We start from the raw sequence: 18,372 nt of genomic DNA, 5'->3' as shown, positions 1-18,372 counted from the left end.
TCATCGCTTCTAAGATTAAAGACTATCTCCACAGATCAATACAAGTCTGTTACTTACTCCTCGCTTTTAAGGGTGCAGGTTATCCCCACAGACCAACACGAGTCCGTTACTTTCTCCTTGCTTCTAAGAGTGAAGGCTATCCCTACAAACCAATACGAGTTTGTTACTTACTCATTGCTTTTAAGAGTGAAAACTATCCCCACAAACCAACACGAGTTCTTTCAGCATGTTCTTGTCTACATGCATCTTAGGAAAATTGCTAGGAGGTCACCTAGCATAGAATTGCTTCAATCAAAGCACGTTTAACTATGAAATTACTATAATTGAGCTACCGAAAAGAAATGTGCACCTTGTTGTTGACATAGGCAGTGACTCTCAATTCCGAGTGTTTCTTAGTCATTCTATTCGTAGAATTACTCTTATTTGGATGTAGTCTCGTTTAGCTCGTGTACCCTTCCTTTACTCGGGTATCATAGTTTTAAAATTATATTTTAGTCTTACACTTTGAAAATGTAACTTTTAGTCCTCGAGCAAAAAAAAAAAAAAAAAAATATATATATATATAAATAATATATATATATATATATATATATATATATACCATTTATTATTATTTCGAATGTCAATATCCTTTCTACTAATATCTTATCTTCAAATAAAACAAATCAAATTATTAATTTATTTATATAAAAATCTAAAAAAAAAAAAAAGACAATTATATTAAAACAAATTTACTATTAATAAATAATAGTTATTATATTAATTGTACTATCTAATATAGCAATAAAATGTCAATTTATTTAGGGTTTTGAGATAATACCAAACCTAACTTAAAAATAATAGCTTAAATTTATGCATGTGTTAAATACTTTGTAAAAATATAATTAAAAAAAAACTCAAAATATATTCAATTATATTTTACTATCTAATATAGCAATAAAATAATGAGAAATTAGCGGTGTACACGGGTTGGATTGAAAAAAATCTTTTAGACCGACACAAAAGTTCTAGTTGGTTGGATTTATGACCCAAGCAACCCGATTGAACTAGGCCAAGCTCATTCGCCTCGTAACTCGACAAAGAGCTACTTCACACTGATATTCCCTTTTTGACAGTGTTTGAAGATATTAATGAGACAGATTGAACGAACTGACTCTCCCTGAACTGTAAAAGATCAATACGAAAGATTAATGAGACAGAACCTTAAACCTTTGACTGATTGAAAAACTCAACCAATGAAAGAAAGAGACTGAACGGTGAAGTAGTTTACCGTGAAAGAAGGGATAGGTGTAGGTTCAGTTTTGAACGCTGCTTGCTGGTTGGTAAACTAAGACAAATACAAGATGAACATTGTATCTCACCGTCTCTCTCCTTTGTTACAGTTCTAGAGTTCACAACCTGACTCGACTCAATTCAACCCTCTATTTTTTTGGTTGGATTGGAAGTTTTTTTTTTTTTTAATTATTAAAAAAAACATTTACAAGTCACAGTTCATCACTAATATCGACTACAAACGTCGAATATTTTTAATATTCATACTAAGGTTGGCTGGGTTATAACCCTATTTTCTTGTTGGTCAAACTGGTCGGGTTGGATACGACTAAAATGTAACACAACCCAACCAATATAGTTTGAGTTAGTAGTCTGGATTAATTAGATTATTGGGTCATATGAACACCGATACAGTATAGATATATTTGATAAAAATTAAGAAAAAATTATAAATATGACGTTTTGTGAAGAGTTGAAATTTAATTAATAGTCGGTTGGTAAATAATTCATTAAAGAGTTTAAATAAATAAATAAATAATTAATTAATTAGGTTTTTGTATACGGCATTGTTGTACTGAAATGTAGGGACAGCTTAACATTTAGAGTTGAAGTTAGAGAAAGTGAGTTAATTTCTACTTTGAGTATTATTTTTTTTTTCTGTGGTTTATTAATTATGAGAATTTTTTTTTAAAAAAAAGTAGGTGAAGTAATCCAGTTGATTCGAGTTAGGTAGAAAAAGATGCAAAACTTAAAAAGATAGAAAGAATTGAAAATCGTGATAAATTATGGACTTCTGCACAGGCACGAGGACGAAAGACAGGTGCCACGTGACGGATGGCGTCGTGCGACTAGCTGAGTTGATGTCAATGAGAGAGACACACGTCGGGGCAGAGAGAAATCACGTGTCGCCATGTAGTTAGTCAGAGGAATCGGACCCGCACCTAAGAACTGGCTTGTGGTCCAACCCTCTTCGTCTGACCCAAGAACCATGGCGTGACCTGGTTCAATACCCTCGACTCAAGTCGCCCGCCTAACCCGACTCAACCAAGAGTCGTTTATCTGCGTGTGCCACGTGTTGCGCAAGGAGTACGTGTCTTCTTCCTAGGCGCGCATATGTACTCGCACGTGGGAAGCCCTCCAAGCATATGGAAGCGTGTGAACACACGTGGTGAGTCTAATTTTATCTCGTTCGATCTCTATTTGACTGTTTTCTACTCTGATTTAGGTATTGGCCTTAATTTCATATATATAAGGACCTGTCAGTGAATTTTTCAGAAATTGGAGTTCCTAACATGTAAAAAAGTTGTTCAGGCTTTTCCCAAGCAGTACTTGTAGGGATTGTTAGGACGTGCAATCATGTGAGCATTTCTTACCTAAGTGGTTAGAATATGCATATTTTGAACTTGAGAATGGCAATTTTGGATGAGTGTGCATTCTATATATGCTAAGGAAAATTACGAAAATCCCCTAAGATGAGATCTCGAGATGCATGCTGATTTTGAAGTTTACTACTAAATTAGGAAGGGAATTTGCATGTTTAGAACAAAAGTTGGGCAATTTGGACGAGTAAGCTATTTATAATGTAAGAAATCATCGAAATCTCCTTAGGACGAGATTTGCATTGTATGGTGTTTTAAATGCTTTCCGCTGTGATAGAATGAAGGATGAGCTTTTGTGATTTGTACTCCTGATATTGATAGATGTTATCTCCCTATATAGCTTGCATGAATGTTTAGTTTATGACTTCAGTGCTAGAGTGTTATAGATTTATTTTACAGAACTAAAGTGGTATCGAGTTGACCTAGGTTAGTATGTTTCCAGTAGACTGAGCAGTGTAGGATCGTGAGCAACGATCAGAGATCTAGACCTATATGCACCCAGAGAATGGATTAGCTCCAAGGAGTTGATCCTAAACGTCTTAGAAACGAGAGAAGAGATTTATATTGCCTAAACACCCCTAAGAACCTAGTAGATTGCCATGACACCTAAGAATGTCAAAGGTAGTTTTCCATGCCATTAGCAGTATGTACGGTGTCATCATAACTTCCACTAGTAGCTCTCAAGGCTGTTAGCTGTTTAACGGTGCCATCAGAATCTCCACCACCTTTCTACTTTAGTATTAGTACTGTCGAGCTAGGTCTAGGCCAGTTAGGGTAGTGCATCAAGGCAACGAATAGATGGCTGAAAAATGTGAGTCACACTCCAAACTAGGGTAATTTTATGGTCCTGATAAAAGGTTTCACTAACTAACCTTCCATGGATGACATGCAGGCTAGCAATCACCATACTATCCCACCAAAACTTTATGAGATAGTGTCTCAACCTAGGACACCTATGTTTCACTACATAGGCTGCGCAAGCTACCAAAGTCAAAGAACATAAAGGTTCGGAAACCTATATCGACCCCTGGGGATAAGGTTCAAAACAGAATCTTTTGGAACTTCAAGATCTTTCTAGAAGCTCAAGTAACGGTAGAATTAGGCCTAAACTTTCTAGAACCTACGGTAAAGCCTCTAGTACCTTCTAAAATAAGGATACGAGAAGAGTTTATAGGTAAGTTGCTTACTAAGTACACTTTTAATACGTAAGTTGCTTACTAAGTACACTTTTATACTCACTCTTTTACCCTTCTTTTTCAGGTGCTCCCAAGTTGTCGATTAAGGTGGGGAGCATTTAAGAGTTGCATTGTCACAAGGAGGTCGTTCCAAAGTGTCAGCCTGTGTCATTGTATTTTGAGACTTTTGTATTTTGTTTTGTAATTGTATCCCGAACTCGTTTCTCCATCTGTAATTAACTCAACAACAACAACAACAAAAAAAAAAAAAAAAAAAAAAATGTTATACTTGGATGAGAAGCAAGAAGAAGAAATTACGGATTTACCCTTAAATACAAAAGTACGTAAAATACCCCTGGTTGGAGGCCAGAAATTACACTATTATTTAATTTATTTGTAAGCTAATAAGAAGAAAAAGAAAAATGAAAGGAGTGTGATGAATGTGAAGCATTTAATCGCCCATTTACAGAGAGGGATGGAAGATTGTAGAGAATAAATAAGATAGCTTAGTAATCAACTTATCAGAGCCTTTGATCCCACCATTGAAAAGTGCAAGAATTTTGAGCACCAACCTTCTAGATCTCATCTATATTTACACCTATTGGTTGCAAATGGGGAAGCAATTCTTCTTATAACTCTCTCTAAACTGCACACACAACTGGTTGGAATACTCACATGGTGGCTCCTTCTTCAACTTTTGTACATCTAACTTCTCTGCTTTATCTCCCTATTTACCACCATTAGAAGCGAGGGCATCCACGTTTATAGCAGCATCGGACTCGTTGGCTTCACCGTCGCTCTAATACAAGAAAAAATGGAAAGTTTAAGATCAGAGGCTAACGTTTTTATGTCAAACAAACACAACGTTCTGCTCTCATACAAGAAAAAATGGAAAAGTTTACGACTAGAGGCTAATATTTTCACGTCAAACAAACATGATGTTCTGCTCTGGTACAAGAAAAAATGGAAAGTTTACAATCAGAGGCTAATATTTTTATGTCAAACAAAGAGGACGTTCCGCTCTGATACAAGAAAAAATGGAATGCTTAAGATCAGAGGCTAACATTTTCACGTCAAACAAATATGACACTTCGCTCTAATACAGACAAAATGGAAAGTTTACAATCACAGGTTAACATTTTCACGTCAAACAAATATGACAATCCGTTCTGATACAAGAAAAATGGAAAGTTTACGATCAGAGGCTAACATTTTCACGTCAAACAAATATGACAATTCGTTCTGATACAAGAAAAATGGAAAGTTTACGATCAGAGGCTAACATTTTCACGGCAAACAAATATGATATGACACTCCACTCTGATACAAGAAAAATGGAAAGTTTACGATCAGAGGCTAACATTTTCACGTCAAACAAATATGATATGACACTCCACTCTGATACAAGAAAAATGGAAAGTTTACGATCAGAGGCTAACATTTTCACGGCAAACAAATATGACACTCCGTTCTGAAACAAGAAAAATGGAAAGTTTACGATTAGAGGCTAACATTTTCACGTCAAACAAACACGACATTCCTCTCTGATAAAAGAAGAAATGGAAGGTTTACGATTAGAGGCTAACATTTTCACGTCAAACAAACACGATTTCCACTTTGATACAAGAAAAAACGGAAATGTACGATTAGAGGATAAAGTTTTCAAGTCAAACAAAAACAACGTTCCTAACCCCTAGACTGTTCGTATAGAAGTTTCGTGTTCAATGGGGATCGAGATGATTTCTTCTAAAGCAGTTCACAGGATAAGAAAAAGAGAAGGAAATAAAAACAGTTATTTGATCGTTGATGATTCTTTAGATTAGCTGTTCGTATCTAATTATTGATTCTTTCTCAACTTGATTTGAATGCGTACCTGTTCAGTCTCCTTCACAGAGGGCTCCTGAATGCCAGCGGTTGAAACCTTGGAAAGATCCCTCAAAATTCCCTATTGCATTCAGAGTTCACTAATGAGAATTCGAGCAGTAAAGCTCATCCATTGACATGCCATGGAACATTTAGTTTGCTACAAAGAACAGAACCAATATGACTCTAAGAAACACAATTGGAAAGCTCATGCGAAAAAATCGGGGAAAAAATAGACATTTCGTGGTGAAAGGTGGTTTGGTGGAACTCTATAGACAAGAACAAACTGAGCGTATGAAAATCTTACAACTAACACAGCAAGGATATGCGAACCGCCCAGAAAATTTTAATGCTACAACAAAACGCAATCCACCGTACCCGAATGCTCTGGTTCAAACAAGTTTTCCGTCCTAACCAATAAAAATCTATTAACAAAGACTCATCTGCTAAACTAACTTCGAAGTCAAAACCTTTATCAACTAAATGAAAGCACCTTCTAGATGAAAACCATAAATCTAGCATATTTGACAATGAAATGTTGAACACAGATGCATATCATGCAGATTTCACCCCAAGATACTGCAAATCACTTCGTGGATGATGTTATATCACCTAAAGAACTCTTAAATTTGGATTAATAAACAAACCTTATTGGCCCACTTCAGCCCACATGCGTTGCACAGAGTCCTCGGGCCTGCTGGTCCTCGACGCATCATTGGGGTAGATTTTGAACTGACTCCACAATGTGTGCATCTGCATAAGAATCGTGGAAGACAATATCGTAAAAAAATTAGAGGATTTACAATTTCCATTCTGAATGAGAATTGAGCTTCTTGACATTCCAGTTGGATGGGAAACAAACTAGCAAGGTGACACAAAGATGATCCTCAGACTACCAGCAGGGTTATCGAAAGTTAGAAAATGGGACTCGTGATAATCGACAATACTTACGAAGTTTCCAACAAGCCATCATCTTGACCAGAATCCAAAGTTAGAGCCAAGACTGAAGATGAGCCCACTTCATCTGCACTAGCTTTAGATGATATAAACTGGCCCTTCTTCCGCTGCATTCTGTTGAGTCCAGACGAGTTGTTAGAATAAGTCTCAAGGACAAAATCATCTTTTCTCTCCTTCCATGGTTAGATCTTAAACTCTTAACTGTCATACGCTGAGCCCAACAGACGATAAGATGGGAATTGCAACAAAGTAATTTAGTATATATGCTCTGGATAAAGGAGATGAAGGAATATCACATTGAATTGCATACAACAGAAACAGCATTGATTTAATAATGAAAATGTATCTTTAAAAGTACACTAAGATATGCTTTCTCCAATACATCATAACAGCTATTGTCAAATCTCACATCAATTGGAGAGGAGAACGAAGCATTCTTTATAAGGGTGTGAAAACCTCTCTTTAGTAGACTCGTTTTAAAAACCTTGAGGAAAAACCTGAAAGGGAAAGCCCAAAGAGGACAATTTCTGCTACCGGTAGGTTTTGGCTGTTACAAATGGTATTAGAGCCAGATACTGGGTGATGTGCCAACGAGGAGGCTGAGCCCCGAGAGGGGGTGGACACGAGGCGGTGTGCCAGCAAGGATGTTGGGCCCCAAAGGGAGGTGAATTTGGAGGTCCCACATCAATTGGAGAAGGGAACGAGTGTCAACGAGGACGCTAGGCCCTAAAAGGAGGTGGATTGTGAGATCTCACTTCGGTTGGAGAAGAGAACGAAGCATTCTTTATAAGGGTGTGGAAACCTCTCCCTAGAAGACGCGTTTTAAAAACATTAAGCGAGGACGCTAGGCCCTAAAAGGAGGTGGATTGTGAGATCCCACATTGGTTGGAGAAGAGAACGAAGCATTCTTTATAAGGGTGTGGAAACCTCTCCCTAGAAGACGCATTTTAAAAACATCAAGGAGAAGTCCGAAAGGGAAAGTCCAAAGAGGACAATATCTGCTAGCAGTGGGCTTGGACGGTTACCGTTATAAATTTCTCTCTTTCCTTTTCTAAAAGTTATTAGAAATATAAATTTGTTTTTCACAAGATCAAAGAAATCATAAGTTATTCCGATGAACTTCTATCTTACTCAAATATTGTAATTTCCTTTCCAAGTAACCATGAAATAGCTGTGTTATACTAATCCCTACTATTTTTCAATACTCAATTCTACTTGATATACCGACAGACCCCCAACGACTAAGGTGCGTGCTCGTAAACAGGAAGGGAGAGTGCGGTGTGGGATGATGTATTTGTGTCGAACCCAAGCATATTAGTTAGTAACACAGTTGAAAGAGAGGGAATATAGAGAGGAGATAGAGAGGGAGCTCTCTATGGTCTCTTGACTTGAACCATACCCTCTAACACATACATAAAATGGTATCTATCATATACCTGAGTGCAACTTCTTTTCGCACATTGTAACGGATTTTCTTCCCGAAACACCTTTCTTTCCTCTTCTCTCGAAACCTACTCAATGAAGCAGCTCTTTGCGGTTGCGCCGACCTGACAGGAAAGCCATCAGCACCCTGCAGGATTACAGCAGAAGTGAGTTAGAAAACCAACAGCACCAGATGATTTAAACCAATATCTGTAAGGTAAACCATTCAAATGATAGTTTGTATGGATACCTGTTGATTGACAGGAACACTTCCAACAGCAGGAATACCAGAAGGAACTTCATATCCACCTAAAAGCAAAAGTACGGCTTGCACCTGTCAAATTTAACCACAAAAAACTTAAACCCCTCGAGTTCGTATTCATGTATTTGAACATCGAACCAAATGCTTCCTAAATCTAATTCGGCAACCAGTCTCGCCTTCGATTCAACTCGCACAATCTTGTTCATTCGTCATCATATTTCTTCTTTTTCGATAATCTTTTACAAGAAACAACAATCCATTCATCATCAAAAAGTCCCACTAGGAAACTAATATAGTCTAAAACTTGTAACCCAACAATGGTTTATTTTACATAAACGCTCCCTAATTTGAGTAAGTTACAAAAAGAATCTCAATCTCAAAAACGAGCTTGGAATTGAATACCATAAAGTAGCACTAGGCTTGGCTAGATCAAGTATTTCAACTTCAAATAGTATAAATCTTCAGCAAGTAGCAGAATAATTGCATAAGTAATGGACAATTTACAAAGGTCATGAACACCCAATTCAAAACAAACCTTGTCCGGCGATACAGAGTCAAAAGCGTAAACCTCCCCTCTGAATGACAGCGTGAGCTGATCGGCACCACCGTTTCCAATCAAAGGGTTGTAATCAGAGCTGGAAATATACGCCGAAGGAACAATATCCTGGACTCGGTTCATCGCTGAGACCGAGCCGCTCATCCCCCCGGAGTCTTCAAAGCGCATCTGCGGGTTGTCGATGGATTCTTCCCGGCCGGTAACGTTGTCGTCTTCATCGCCAACTTGAGTCTGAACGTTATCCAAATCCTGGGCAACGTTGTTCATGACTCCGGAACCGTACATCACATCTTGGAAATTGGAGTCCGGCATTTCTTGTAGAATTACATAGATAGGCCAAGAACACGCTAATTTAACAAGAATCGAAAAAATCCCAAGCAAAAAAAAAAAAAAAAAAAGCCCAAAAATCCTATAAACCAAACACGACGAATGATCAAAAAGATCAGCAGAAAAATCTCGACGAGAAACAGACAATTTAGAACTCACAAAGCCTTAAATTTCAAATTCCAAACAGGACAGCTCTACACAAGGGGGTAACAATTCAACCCTGCCTAAAAGAAAAAGAAAATTGGGTAAAGCTCAAAATTCAATCCCAAAAAATTGAACAGCGAATGTTAAACCCTAGAAAATCCAAAGCAATATCGGAAGGCGGAAGAAGAAGATGCAGTGAAGGTAAAAATTAATAATAATGGCGGAAGTACGAGCAGGAAGAGGGAAATGAAAGATTGAATTGGCAAATGGGAATCAGAATTTTCATAAGCAAATTGGAGGAAGAATGTGGATGGAGAATCAGATGACATGAACTGAAAAAGGACCTTCAAGTTGAGGGTTTTTACGGTTGATGCCACTCCACTTCATATTAACTTCCGACGGGATAAAAGCAATCGGCCGGCGGCGAACCAGCGCCGGCGAGTAGACAAAAGCCATCTTCAATAATATTAAAATATTTCTTTTTTAAGATAAAAATCAATTTATATTCTTAAACTAATAATTATATAATTCTTAATTCGTTATCAATTTAAATGTATAAACTAAATATTTCAATTCAAATTATTTACTATTTTCAAATGAATAGACTAAATATTTTTTAATGCATATTTTAACTTAAAATCAAAATCAAAGGAATTTTGTATGTTCTTTTATTCTTTTTCTATTTTATCATAAATAATTAAACTATATTTAAATACAAATTAGCTATATAAATTATAAAAATTATACTCCTCATAGAACAGCTTTTTTTTTTTTTTTTCTTGTGAGAAAATAAATAATATAATTAAAGATTGATGAGTACAAAAATATTCAATTGTCTTCAATTCATTAAAAATAATTTTAAACAAACAAAATTTAAAGATAAAAACTAGAATTTTTTAAATTAAAAAAAAAAAAAAAAACTAAATATGTTATTGAATCATATAATTTTTGGCTTATTGTCTTGAAATCTCTTCACAATAATCCTTACTATAGCGCGTCGAGTCTAGAATAACAAAAAAATGCTTATCACAAAACATTATACTTTCTAGGATTTTCAAAATCCAACAATACTGTTAAAGGGTTATTTTCAAGTGGGTTTTTTTTTTTTTTCTTTTTTCTTTTTTGAGTGGTGGTGGTGGTGGCGGCGGTGGTGGCTGTGATGGTGGTGGGCGGTGGTGGGTGGTGGGGAAGTGTCTCAGCTGGGTCATCCCTTTGTGATTTGGAGGGGCTGAGCTCAGCTTACAAAGATTTATAAGAGATGCAAGAAATGGCATTAGAGCCAAATAGCCTTTCCTAAGAACTAATGAGATTGGAATGAACTTATCGGCCTGAGTTGGGTTTTAGTGTACAATATTTCCAGGGAGGGATTCAAAAAGGATATTTATAAATTTTGGAGTCGAGCTTGTCATGAGGATCCGGTGAGGATGAAGGCGTGGAGGAGGCTTTGTGCAGCCTGGGTTTCGTCCGGTGTCCCAGATATGACAATAAGTCGATTGCTTGTTAAGGGATCGGGTTCGTGCACCGTCACCATCGCACCAGAAATCTGATAAAACCAGAAGAAAACCAGAGATTCAACCATACTAGCTCTACATAATGACAGCAGGGAAGTGAATGTGATCAAGGGCCAAGCCCACCGCTAGCAGATATTGTTCTTTTTGGGCTTTCCCTCAAGGTTTTTAAAACGCATTTGCTAAGGAGAGGTTTCCACACTCTTATAAGGAGTGTTTCATTCTCCTCCCCAACCGATGTGGGATCTCACAATCCACCTCATTCGGGGTCCAGCGTCCTCGCTGGCACTCGTTCCATTCTCTAATCGATGTGGGACTTCAAAGTTCGCCATTATGGTATGAAACCAATATTAGAAGCATATATTTTACCTGTCTTAGACGAGCCAAATTTGTGCCATTCTCTCCATACACTAAGCTGATAACATCTTCGGGAACTATAAGTTCTACAGTAGTGTTCGTAACTAAAGCAGTTTTGCTCCCGCTGCCAACATCATGAAGGCAAAAGTTAGAAGACTCTCTAAAATGATGAGCAGATATACAATATTAAACTCAATTTTCCTAATACAGCAGGTAGGAACCAATAGATTTTCAGCTACAAAACTTCTACTCTAATTGCACGTACTTATATTCAAATGGTGCTAGAAATTTTGGCATGCAACATCAGAAGCACATATTCCGCCGGGGGACGATTGGGGCGTGGGCATAAAGGTCTCAATTAGGGTTTAGGGTTATTACTTCTTTGGTAGCTTAACACATGTACTCTTTACCTACTTATGCGTTTATAGCACCAGACTTTTCATTACGATAGGAGCTCACTATCTCCATTCTTGAACGAGGTAAATAAATAGATGCTAATCCTATGCCAATTACATCACAAATTTGACTGAAGCCGAGGAAGTACGGCCAGCATTAAAATAGGATTTGATTGTTCTAGTCTGTCAGCTCCTATGTTCGCGGAAAGTCGAAGGCAACAAGATAACACGTATCAACAAGATCAGTCAAGTTAACAAATTATCAAATTTCAAGCTGTCTCATAGACAAGAATGTATGTGTTACCAACCTGCCAAGATGTACTCCGCCCCTATGGGATGGTGGTGGCAAACCCCTGCCAGCATCTGATATGGTCCTAGAACTTATCCCAGATAAAGACTGCAATCACGTACAAAGAAAACTAGATAATTGGAATTGGCAAAGGTAAAACCTTTGTTTTTTCGTTGGAGGGGGATGTGGTAAAGAAAATCTACCTGTGATGCCCATAACCCAGGTGATGATGAACTGTCTAAACTGTGAGAAAGACCCAAGTCATCTGTACTTTGAGTTGTATGTTGTATAAAACTACTATGAGAAGCGCCGACTGGAGTCGTTCGTGCTAGAGGTGCAGGATCCCTTAGTCTTCCATAAGGGCTGGTCTCAGGATATATATATGAACCAGCACCATTCCTTGCTCCAGAATTACTTAGGACATTAGAAAAAAGGTTATCCCGTAGTCGACCTGTAACGTTGTACAAGGCGTCTTGAACATTTGAAAACTCGCCTGAAATCTGTCAAAAGAAAAATATGAAATAACTAGAAATTAAAGGAGCACAAAATCATTTTTCACAGCAAAACTTAGCATCACTTCTTTTGATCCATTGTTTATGCATGTAAATGAATAGTTGAAAAGAAAATATATCAGAACAGATTAACAAAATTTTGTGCTTTAGAAGAAGGAATAACATGCACGTATCTCCAATGCACACACTGGATTCATGCCCATCGGCTAACTACATTTGTGCACGCCATGCCCATCATGCTCAGTGCTCAAAGCACCTCAAATTACCCATTAATATCATGAGTGGGAAGGTTCCAAGCACCTCAAATTGCCCATTTATATTCTTCTTCATTATCAATATATTTCTCTACTTTCTATCACAATAACATACTCGACAATATTCCACTCAGTCAAACATAATGCTATAAGGATGGTAAAGGAATAAATCATTCACCAGCAAACAAAATGAATTTCATTCCCACCTGAACTATTTCATCACTTTCTGCAGCACACTTTGGGACATGATCACTCGATATTATTCTTATGTTTGTACCTGTAACCTTCCTGATTTCGGAGATTATAACACCTCCTTTTCCCAACACACAACCAACTTGATTTGATGGAACAACAAGCCGTGCCACGATAGACGCTCCCTTATTTGAGCTCATGTCTTGTCCCTTCTCAATTGCCACATCTACATATCTCGAGAAAACAAGAACAACAGCCTTTTGTGCCGGCGAGTATCGCGATTCAATGTTCTGCCCAAGATGAAACAAAAAGAAATAAAAGCTTGATGTTAGTATATACTAGTACACAAGGGATTGCAGGTACAGAAAGAAAATCAGATGGGTAAAAGACTTCAAATAGATGTCACACCTCAGATGCAGTAATACTTATCAGTCTCTCATCACAACCAGCCACCGATGGTCCAACACTTACAGTAGCACCAGATTCATTCTGAAGTGCTCTAATAATTGTACCACCCTTGCCAATGACACCCCCAATCCTATCATTAGCACAAAGAATCTTAAAAACAACATCCTGCTGTGTAACTTCCGTGTCTACTGGAGACAGCACATCAGAATCTGTAGAAAATGAATGGATTCCTGACGCAAAAATGCTTGAATTGCTTGGCAAGATGGGCAGTATTGAATTCCTTTGCAAAATATGATCCAAATGTAGATCGGGTAAAGTCTCGTGGATGACTGCTTCAGCAGGTCTGCTTGCAACCATCCTCATCTTCTCACTTGGAGGACAGTCTTGAAGACAGCGAGATACAGCAAGAAGTGCTTTCTTGATAGCCAAAACATCCCCTTCTATCTGTCAGAAACGATAGTATATTCATAACGGCAGAAACATGCCTGGCTAACATTAACCAAAGAGTTCGGCAGATATCAACCTCTCCTACATGTTCTAGGTAATTTCCCAACTAAAAATATACATTCAACAATAACGAAGAGATTAAGAAAGTCGACATATAAGTTGACACTTTTAAGACTTGTGGGAAGTCTCTCACGCATTTCAGAATTGCAATAACACAAGACTCACTTTCTGAAATAAAATTGCACATATAAAAAACCTATAGACAAAGAAACAAATTTGATGAAAGTCAAAGAAATACTAGACCTTCATAAGTCACCATTTGTATACCCCATAAGTCCATTTCAACACACCTCAACTAATTTCATGTTCAAGAAAACTCTTATAATTTTAAATTTGAGGTACGTAATCACTATAGTTTGAAATCATTTGCTTAAACCCAATTATTCTTGTCAACAATTTCAATGCCCACTCGGTCAATTCATGGTAGGAAACAATTTTAGTTTTTGCAAAAGAACATATTTGATGAAACATAATCGTGTCAATCTACCTTATTTAGTTCTCCTCACGATCCAGGTCCGATGTACACACACACAACAAAACAAATAAAACAAACTGGAATATTCCACTGTAAAGGGCAGGCAACTAGCATACAATATAAAAATTATGTCAACCAACAAAAAAGATAGGGAAACTAAAAAATTTCTGTTGGTCTTAAAGGAATCAGGACCCAACCTGCATCCTAGCCTATCTACTTTAGTTCTTCTCACTAATCAGGTTCCAAGGCTACAGGAGAAATTATTAATAAAAAATAGTTCTTTAGGAAAATAAAAAGAAAAAAGAAACACTTTCCACCATAGAAGACAATTAGCAAATACCACTATAATCGCATTGATTGACTAAAAGAAATAATGACAAACTCCAGAAGCTCGGTCAATAATTTTCCCCTTGATAGGCGGCACACATACAGCTTATTTTCCATTGTGTATTAAAAATGTAAAATGCATGTGTATCAAATAAGCATTTAACACAAGCTAAAGAAATGGATCGGCCACAATCTAAATTCAAATCAAGTATATTCAAGAACTAACAATATAAGGGAACGAGATTGGGAGAAAAAAAAAAATTATTATCAGTCCTTTATATTGTTACTTAGTCCTTTATATTGTTACTTTTTTTCATTCGTCAAGATCAACATCCATCATCCACATCCTCATCGACATCGCTATTCTTTAATCAAATACCAAGCTTTCATTTGAAAAGGAAAAATGAAGGAATAGGCAATATGGAGAGTGACGGAGAAAAAGCTCAATTGAGCCCATACAGCTAACGAATTACGAACAAACAAAAAAGAAAGACAGAAAAAAAAAGAGGCTACAACGGCTCCAATTACTGAGAGATTAAAAAAAAAAAAAAAAAAGAATATCCTACAAAATGTGACTAAGGAGAAGCAATGAACTTTCCGTAGACCGCTTCAACCCCTCTAAAAACCCCTCTAAAAACTCCCATATTTCACTAAAGGTACTAGGTACATTGCCTTGATATTTCACTAAAGGTACTAGGTATATTTCACTAATTTTTTTCTTCAAACAAGACCTGATATGAAAATCATTTAACCCCTACCTTCGAAGAAGAGCAGAACAATATAGGTACTAGGTACCACTGCCTTGGTGCCTCACAATCACAGACAAACTACATATGTAATCTATAAGCAGAGTCAAAAATTTCGCAGAGAGGGGCAAAATTTTACTTCCTAGCTTTATTACATCTATCATGATTCAGCTTTGAAATTTAGAGAGCAAATTGGAGAGAAGACTTCAACTCTTTTTACTTTGTTTAACATAATTTCTTAGCCTAAGATGTACTGAAAGGAGGGCAATTGCTCACCTCCCTCCATTCTTCACTACGCTTCCATCAAATCAAAGAACAAATCGAACGAAGCTAAGTATAATGCACCAGTAAGCTGAAGTGTTATTCCAAATCCCATGCTAAAACTATAAGTTTGAATTCAACAATATAAAAACTCAAACTAAAAGAAAAGGGAGTCTTTTTCTTTACCTCAATCATCTCGTCTGAAGGTCCTGCACATGCCGGCAACTTATCTGTCAAGACCCGAATCTTACAGCCACTCTCCTTCCTTATCTTCTCCACAACCTTCCCCCCCTTGCCTATAACTGACCCAACCTGAGCCACCTCCGCCAACAATCTACAAGATACAACTCCAACTTCAGCCCCAATTCCAACGCCCTCGCTCTCGGCCGCAACCTCCAAAATCCTCTCGAACACCTTCAGAAGCGCGTCTTGGGCCTTCGACGCCTCGACTTCAATCACACTGACCCCATTCTCGCTAGGGTTTTGATCCAGCAACACCCTGGAGGTAAGCGCTGGTGGCCCAATCACAGTAACAATCCGGTCCGGCGATTCTTTCGGAGCTTCCTCAACGCGAATCTTCGCTCCAGTAGACTGCTGAAGTTGCTTTATCACAAGCCCAGACTTCCCAATAACCCCACCGATTCTCGAAGCGTGACAGAGCATTCGAAACGCGACATGACCCGGAGGAATGATAAGCGGCGGAGGTTGCTTGAACCTCTTGGACTTAGATGAACCATTCGCCAAACCTATGTATGAGTCGCCCATTCCAGTGACCGGCGCCGTGTATGCTACAGTTCGCTTCACTGGAAGAGAGGGAAAATTACTTCCCATCTCTATATCCAATCCTTATTCCAAACCAACGGAATCTCTGGCTAGAAACTGACCACAATTATTAGAAATAAATGTGGAGCAATGGAAGATTCTTAACTGAAAATTGAACAGACTTTTGGGCGTTTGCTGCGACTGTTACAGAGAGTGAAGGAAAATTAGGGTTTTTGGATGGATTGAAGCAGAAGAATGCGCGAAAGAGAAGACTCGAAGGCGCAGGGCAGCTAAGCTGCGCGCGTTACACTGGATTCTGCTTCCTTTGGATGTTCTATTTTTTTCCCCCCAACAAAGTGGATAAAGTTTTGACCTAATCATGGAAATTTCCAATATTTAATCAAAATAATAATAAAATGTTACTTCAATAATAATAGTAATAATAAATAAATAATACTTAAATTGTAAATGTTTAATTTTCCTTCAATTTTTTAATATTTAAATTTAGTTCAAATTTTATTCACTTTTAACTTTCTTTTTTTTAATTAAAAAACATTAAAAAAAATTTAACTTCCTCTATAAAATATAAAAAAAATTTAAAATATAACTTCCTCGGCCCAAGTTTGATCCTTTAGATTCAACGTCAACTATGCTACAACCTCGGATCGTTGGTGAAGAACATTATGAAACTGCGCAAAGAGTTAAAACAAACCTTACAACGTTACAAAGAACTGCAGGACATTATAGCTATCCTTGGGTTGGATGAATTATCCGAAGAGGATCGCTTAACCGTAGCACGAGCACGAAAAATTGAGCGTTTCTTATCACAACCTTTTTTCGTAGCAGAAGTATTTACGGGTTCCCCGGGGAAATACGTTGGGCTAGCAAAAACAATTAGAGGGTTTAAATTAATCCTTTCCGGAGAATTAGATGGTCTTCCCGAACAAGCATTTTATTTGGTAGGTAACATCGATGAAGCTACTGCGAAGGCTACGAACTTAGAAATGGAGAGCAAAGTGAAGAAATGACCTTAAATCTTAGTGTCCTTACTCCGAATCAAATTATTTGGGCTTCAGAAGTGAAAGAAATGATTTTAGTTACGAATAGTGGACAAATTGGTGTATTTCGCAGTTGGTGCATTATGCGACTTTTTATGATATGATCGTCCCATCCGAGCAAATCATAATTTTTTTTTAAGAAACGTTTCCCATTTTGGTCCTCCCGACAATCCGGCGAAAACATTGCTTCGATGGCTTAATTGGCTTGAAGAAGCACCTATGATCTAGTAGTAGAATAGAAAAGTCGTGGATTGCTTCGACAGCTTTATTAGTTTTTAAAAGCACCAGTGGTCTAGTGGTAGAATAGTACCTTGCCACGGTACAGACCCGGGTTTGATTCCCAGCTGGTGCATCATGCAATCAAAACTTCTTCTTCTTATACTAGAATAGTACCTTGCCACGATACAGACTCGGGTTCGATTCCCGGCTGGTGCATCAACTTTTAGTTGAGAGCTTCGGTCTTCTCGACATCTCATTTTGGTCCTTTTTATCATTAATGTTTTTGGAGTAACGACTTAATATAAAAGGGATTGCTTAGACAGCTATATTAGCTTTTAGAAGCACCAATGGTAGAATAGTACCTGCCACGATACCGACTTGGGTTCCATTCTCTGCTGGTGCATCATGTGATCATAACTTCTTCTTCTTATAGTTGGGAGCTTCGGTCTTCTCGACATCCCATTTTTAAGGACTTAATATAAAAGTCATGGACTGCTTCGACTGGCTTTTAGAAGCACCAGTGGTCTAGTGGTAGAATAGTACCCTGCCACGGTACAGACCCGGGTTCGATTCTCGGCTGGTGCATCATGCGATCATATAACTTCTTCTTCTTATGGTTGTTGAGAGCTTCGGTCATCTTGACTTAATATCGACTGGTGCATCATGCTACAAAGTTTTAAAATTCCTTTATAATTGACGGATTTATGTCCGATAAAAATAGTGGAGATCTTCACTTACCTGTTAC

General features: G+C 37.6%; 2 protein-coding genes across 2 annotated transcripts; both read right to left on the bottom strand.

Moving 5' to 3' along the window:
- Positions 1–4,131: 4,131 nt before the first annotated feature.
- On the bottom strand, positions 4,132–9,684 carry LOC111794051 (GATA transcription factor 24). The gene is made up of 7 exons (XM_023676166.2): positions 8,866–9,684; positions 8,319–8,402; positions 8,083–8,216; positions 6,641–6,760; positions 6,337–6,442; positions 5,700–5,771; positions 4,132–4,625 (listed from the first exon to the last, which is right to left on the bottom strand). Exons 1-7 carry the CDS (start codon positions 9,196–9,198, stop codon positions 4,554–4,556), a joined length of 921 nt encoding a protein of 306 aa, XP_023531934.2. The 5' UTR covers positions 9,199–9,684; the 3' UTR covers positions 4,132–4,553.
- A 932-nt stretch (positions 9,685–10,616) lies between these two features.
- LOC111793968 (KH domain-containing protein HEN4) lies at positions 10,617–16,641 on the bottom strand. Its single transcript, XM_023676061.2, has 7 exons — positions 15,775–16,641; positions 13,273–13,716; positions 12,879–13,154; positions 12,110–12,406; positions 11,926–12,014; positions 11,235–11,346; positions 10,617–10,900 (listed from the first exon to the last, which is right to left on the bottom strand). The coding sequence occupies exons 1-7, from the start codon at positions 16,417–16,419 to the stop codon at positions 10,763–10,765; spliced, it is 2,001 nt and encodes a 666-aa protein (XP_023531829.1). The 5' UTR covers positions 16,420–16,641; the 3' UTR covers positions 10,617–10,762.
- Positions 16,642–18,372: the final 1,731 nt, after the last annotated feature.

The sequence above is a fragment of the Cucurbita pepo genome, chromosome 4 (assembly GCF_057944985.1).
Source record: "Cucurbita pepo subsp. pepo isolate OVF chromosome 4, ASM5794498v1, whole genome shotgun sequence".
NCBI lineage: Eukaryota > Viridiplantae > Streptophyta > Magnoliopsida > Cucurbitales > Cucurbitaceae > Cucurbita > Cucurbita pepo.
This window is presented reverse-complemented; position numbering and strand designations above follow the sequence as displayed.

Excerpts from the sequence above, each read along its gene's own strand:
- LOC111794051 (XM_023676166.2), bottom strand. The coding sequence starts at position 9,198 with ATGCCGGACTCCAATTTCCAAGATGTGATGTACGGTTCCGGAGTCATG. Across the intron at positions 6,443-6,640 it reads GATGGCTTGTTGGAAACTTC|ATGCACACATTGTGGAGTCA; the intron begins GTAAGTATTGTC and ends ATTCTTATGCAG. Across the intron at positions 5,772-6,336 it reads GGCTGAAGTGGGCCAATAAG|GGAATTTTGAGGGATCTTTC; the intron begins GTTTGTTTATTA and ends TGAATGCAATAG.
- LOC111793968 (XM_023676061.2), bottom strand. The coding sequence starts at position 16,419 with ATGGGAAGTAATTTTCCCTCTCTTCCAGTGAAGCGAACTGTAGCATAC. Across the intron at positions 13,717-15,774 it reads CTTCAGACGAGATGATTGAG|ATAGAAGGGGATGTTTTGGC; the intron begins GTAAAGAAAAAG and ends CGTTTCTGACAG. Across the intron at positions 11,347-11,925 it reads GGCGGAGTACATCTTGGCAG|CGGGAGCAAAACTGCTTTAG; the intron begins GTTGGTAACACA and ends TGATGTTGGCAG.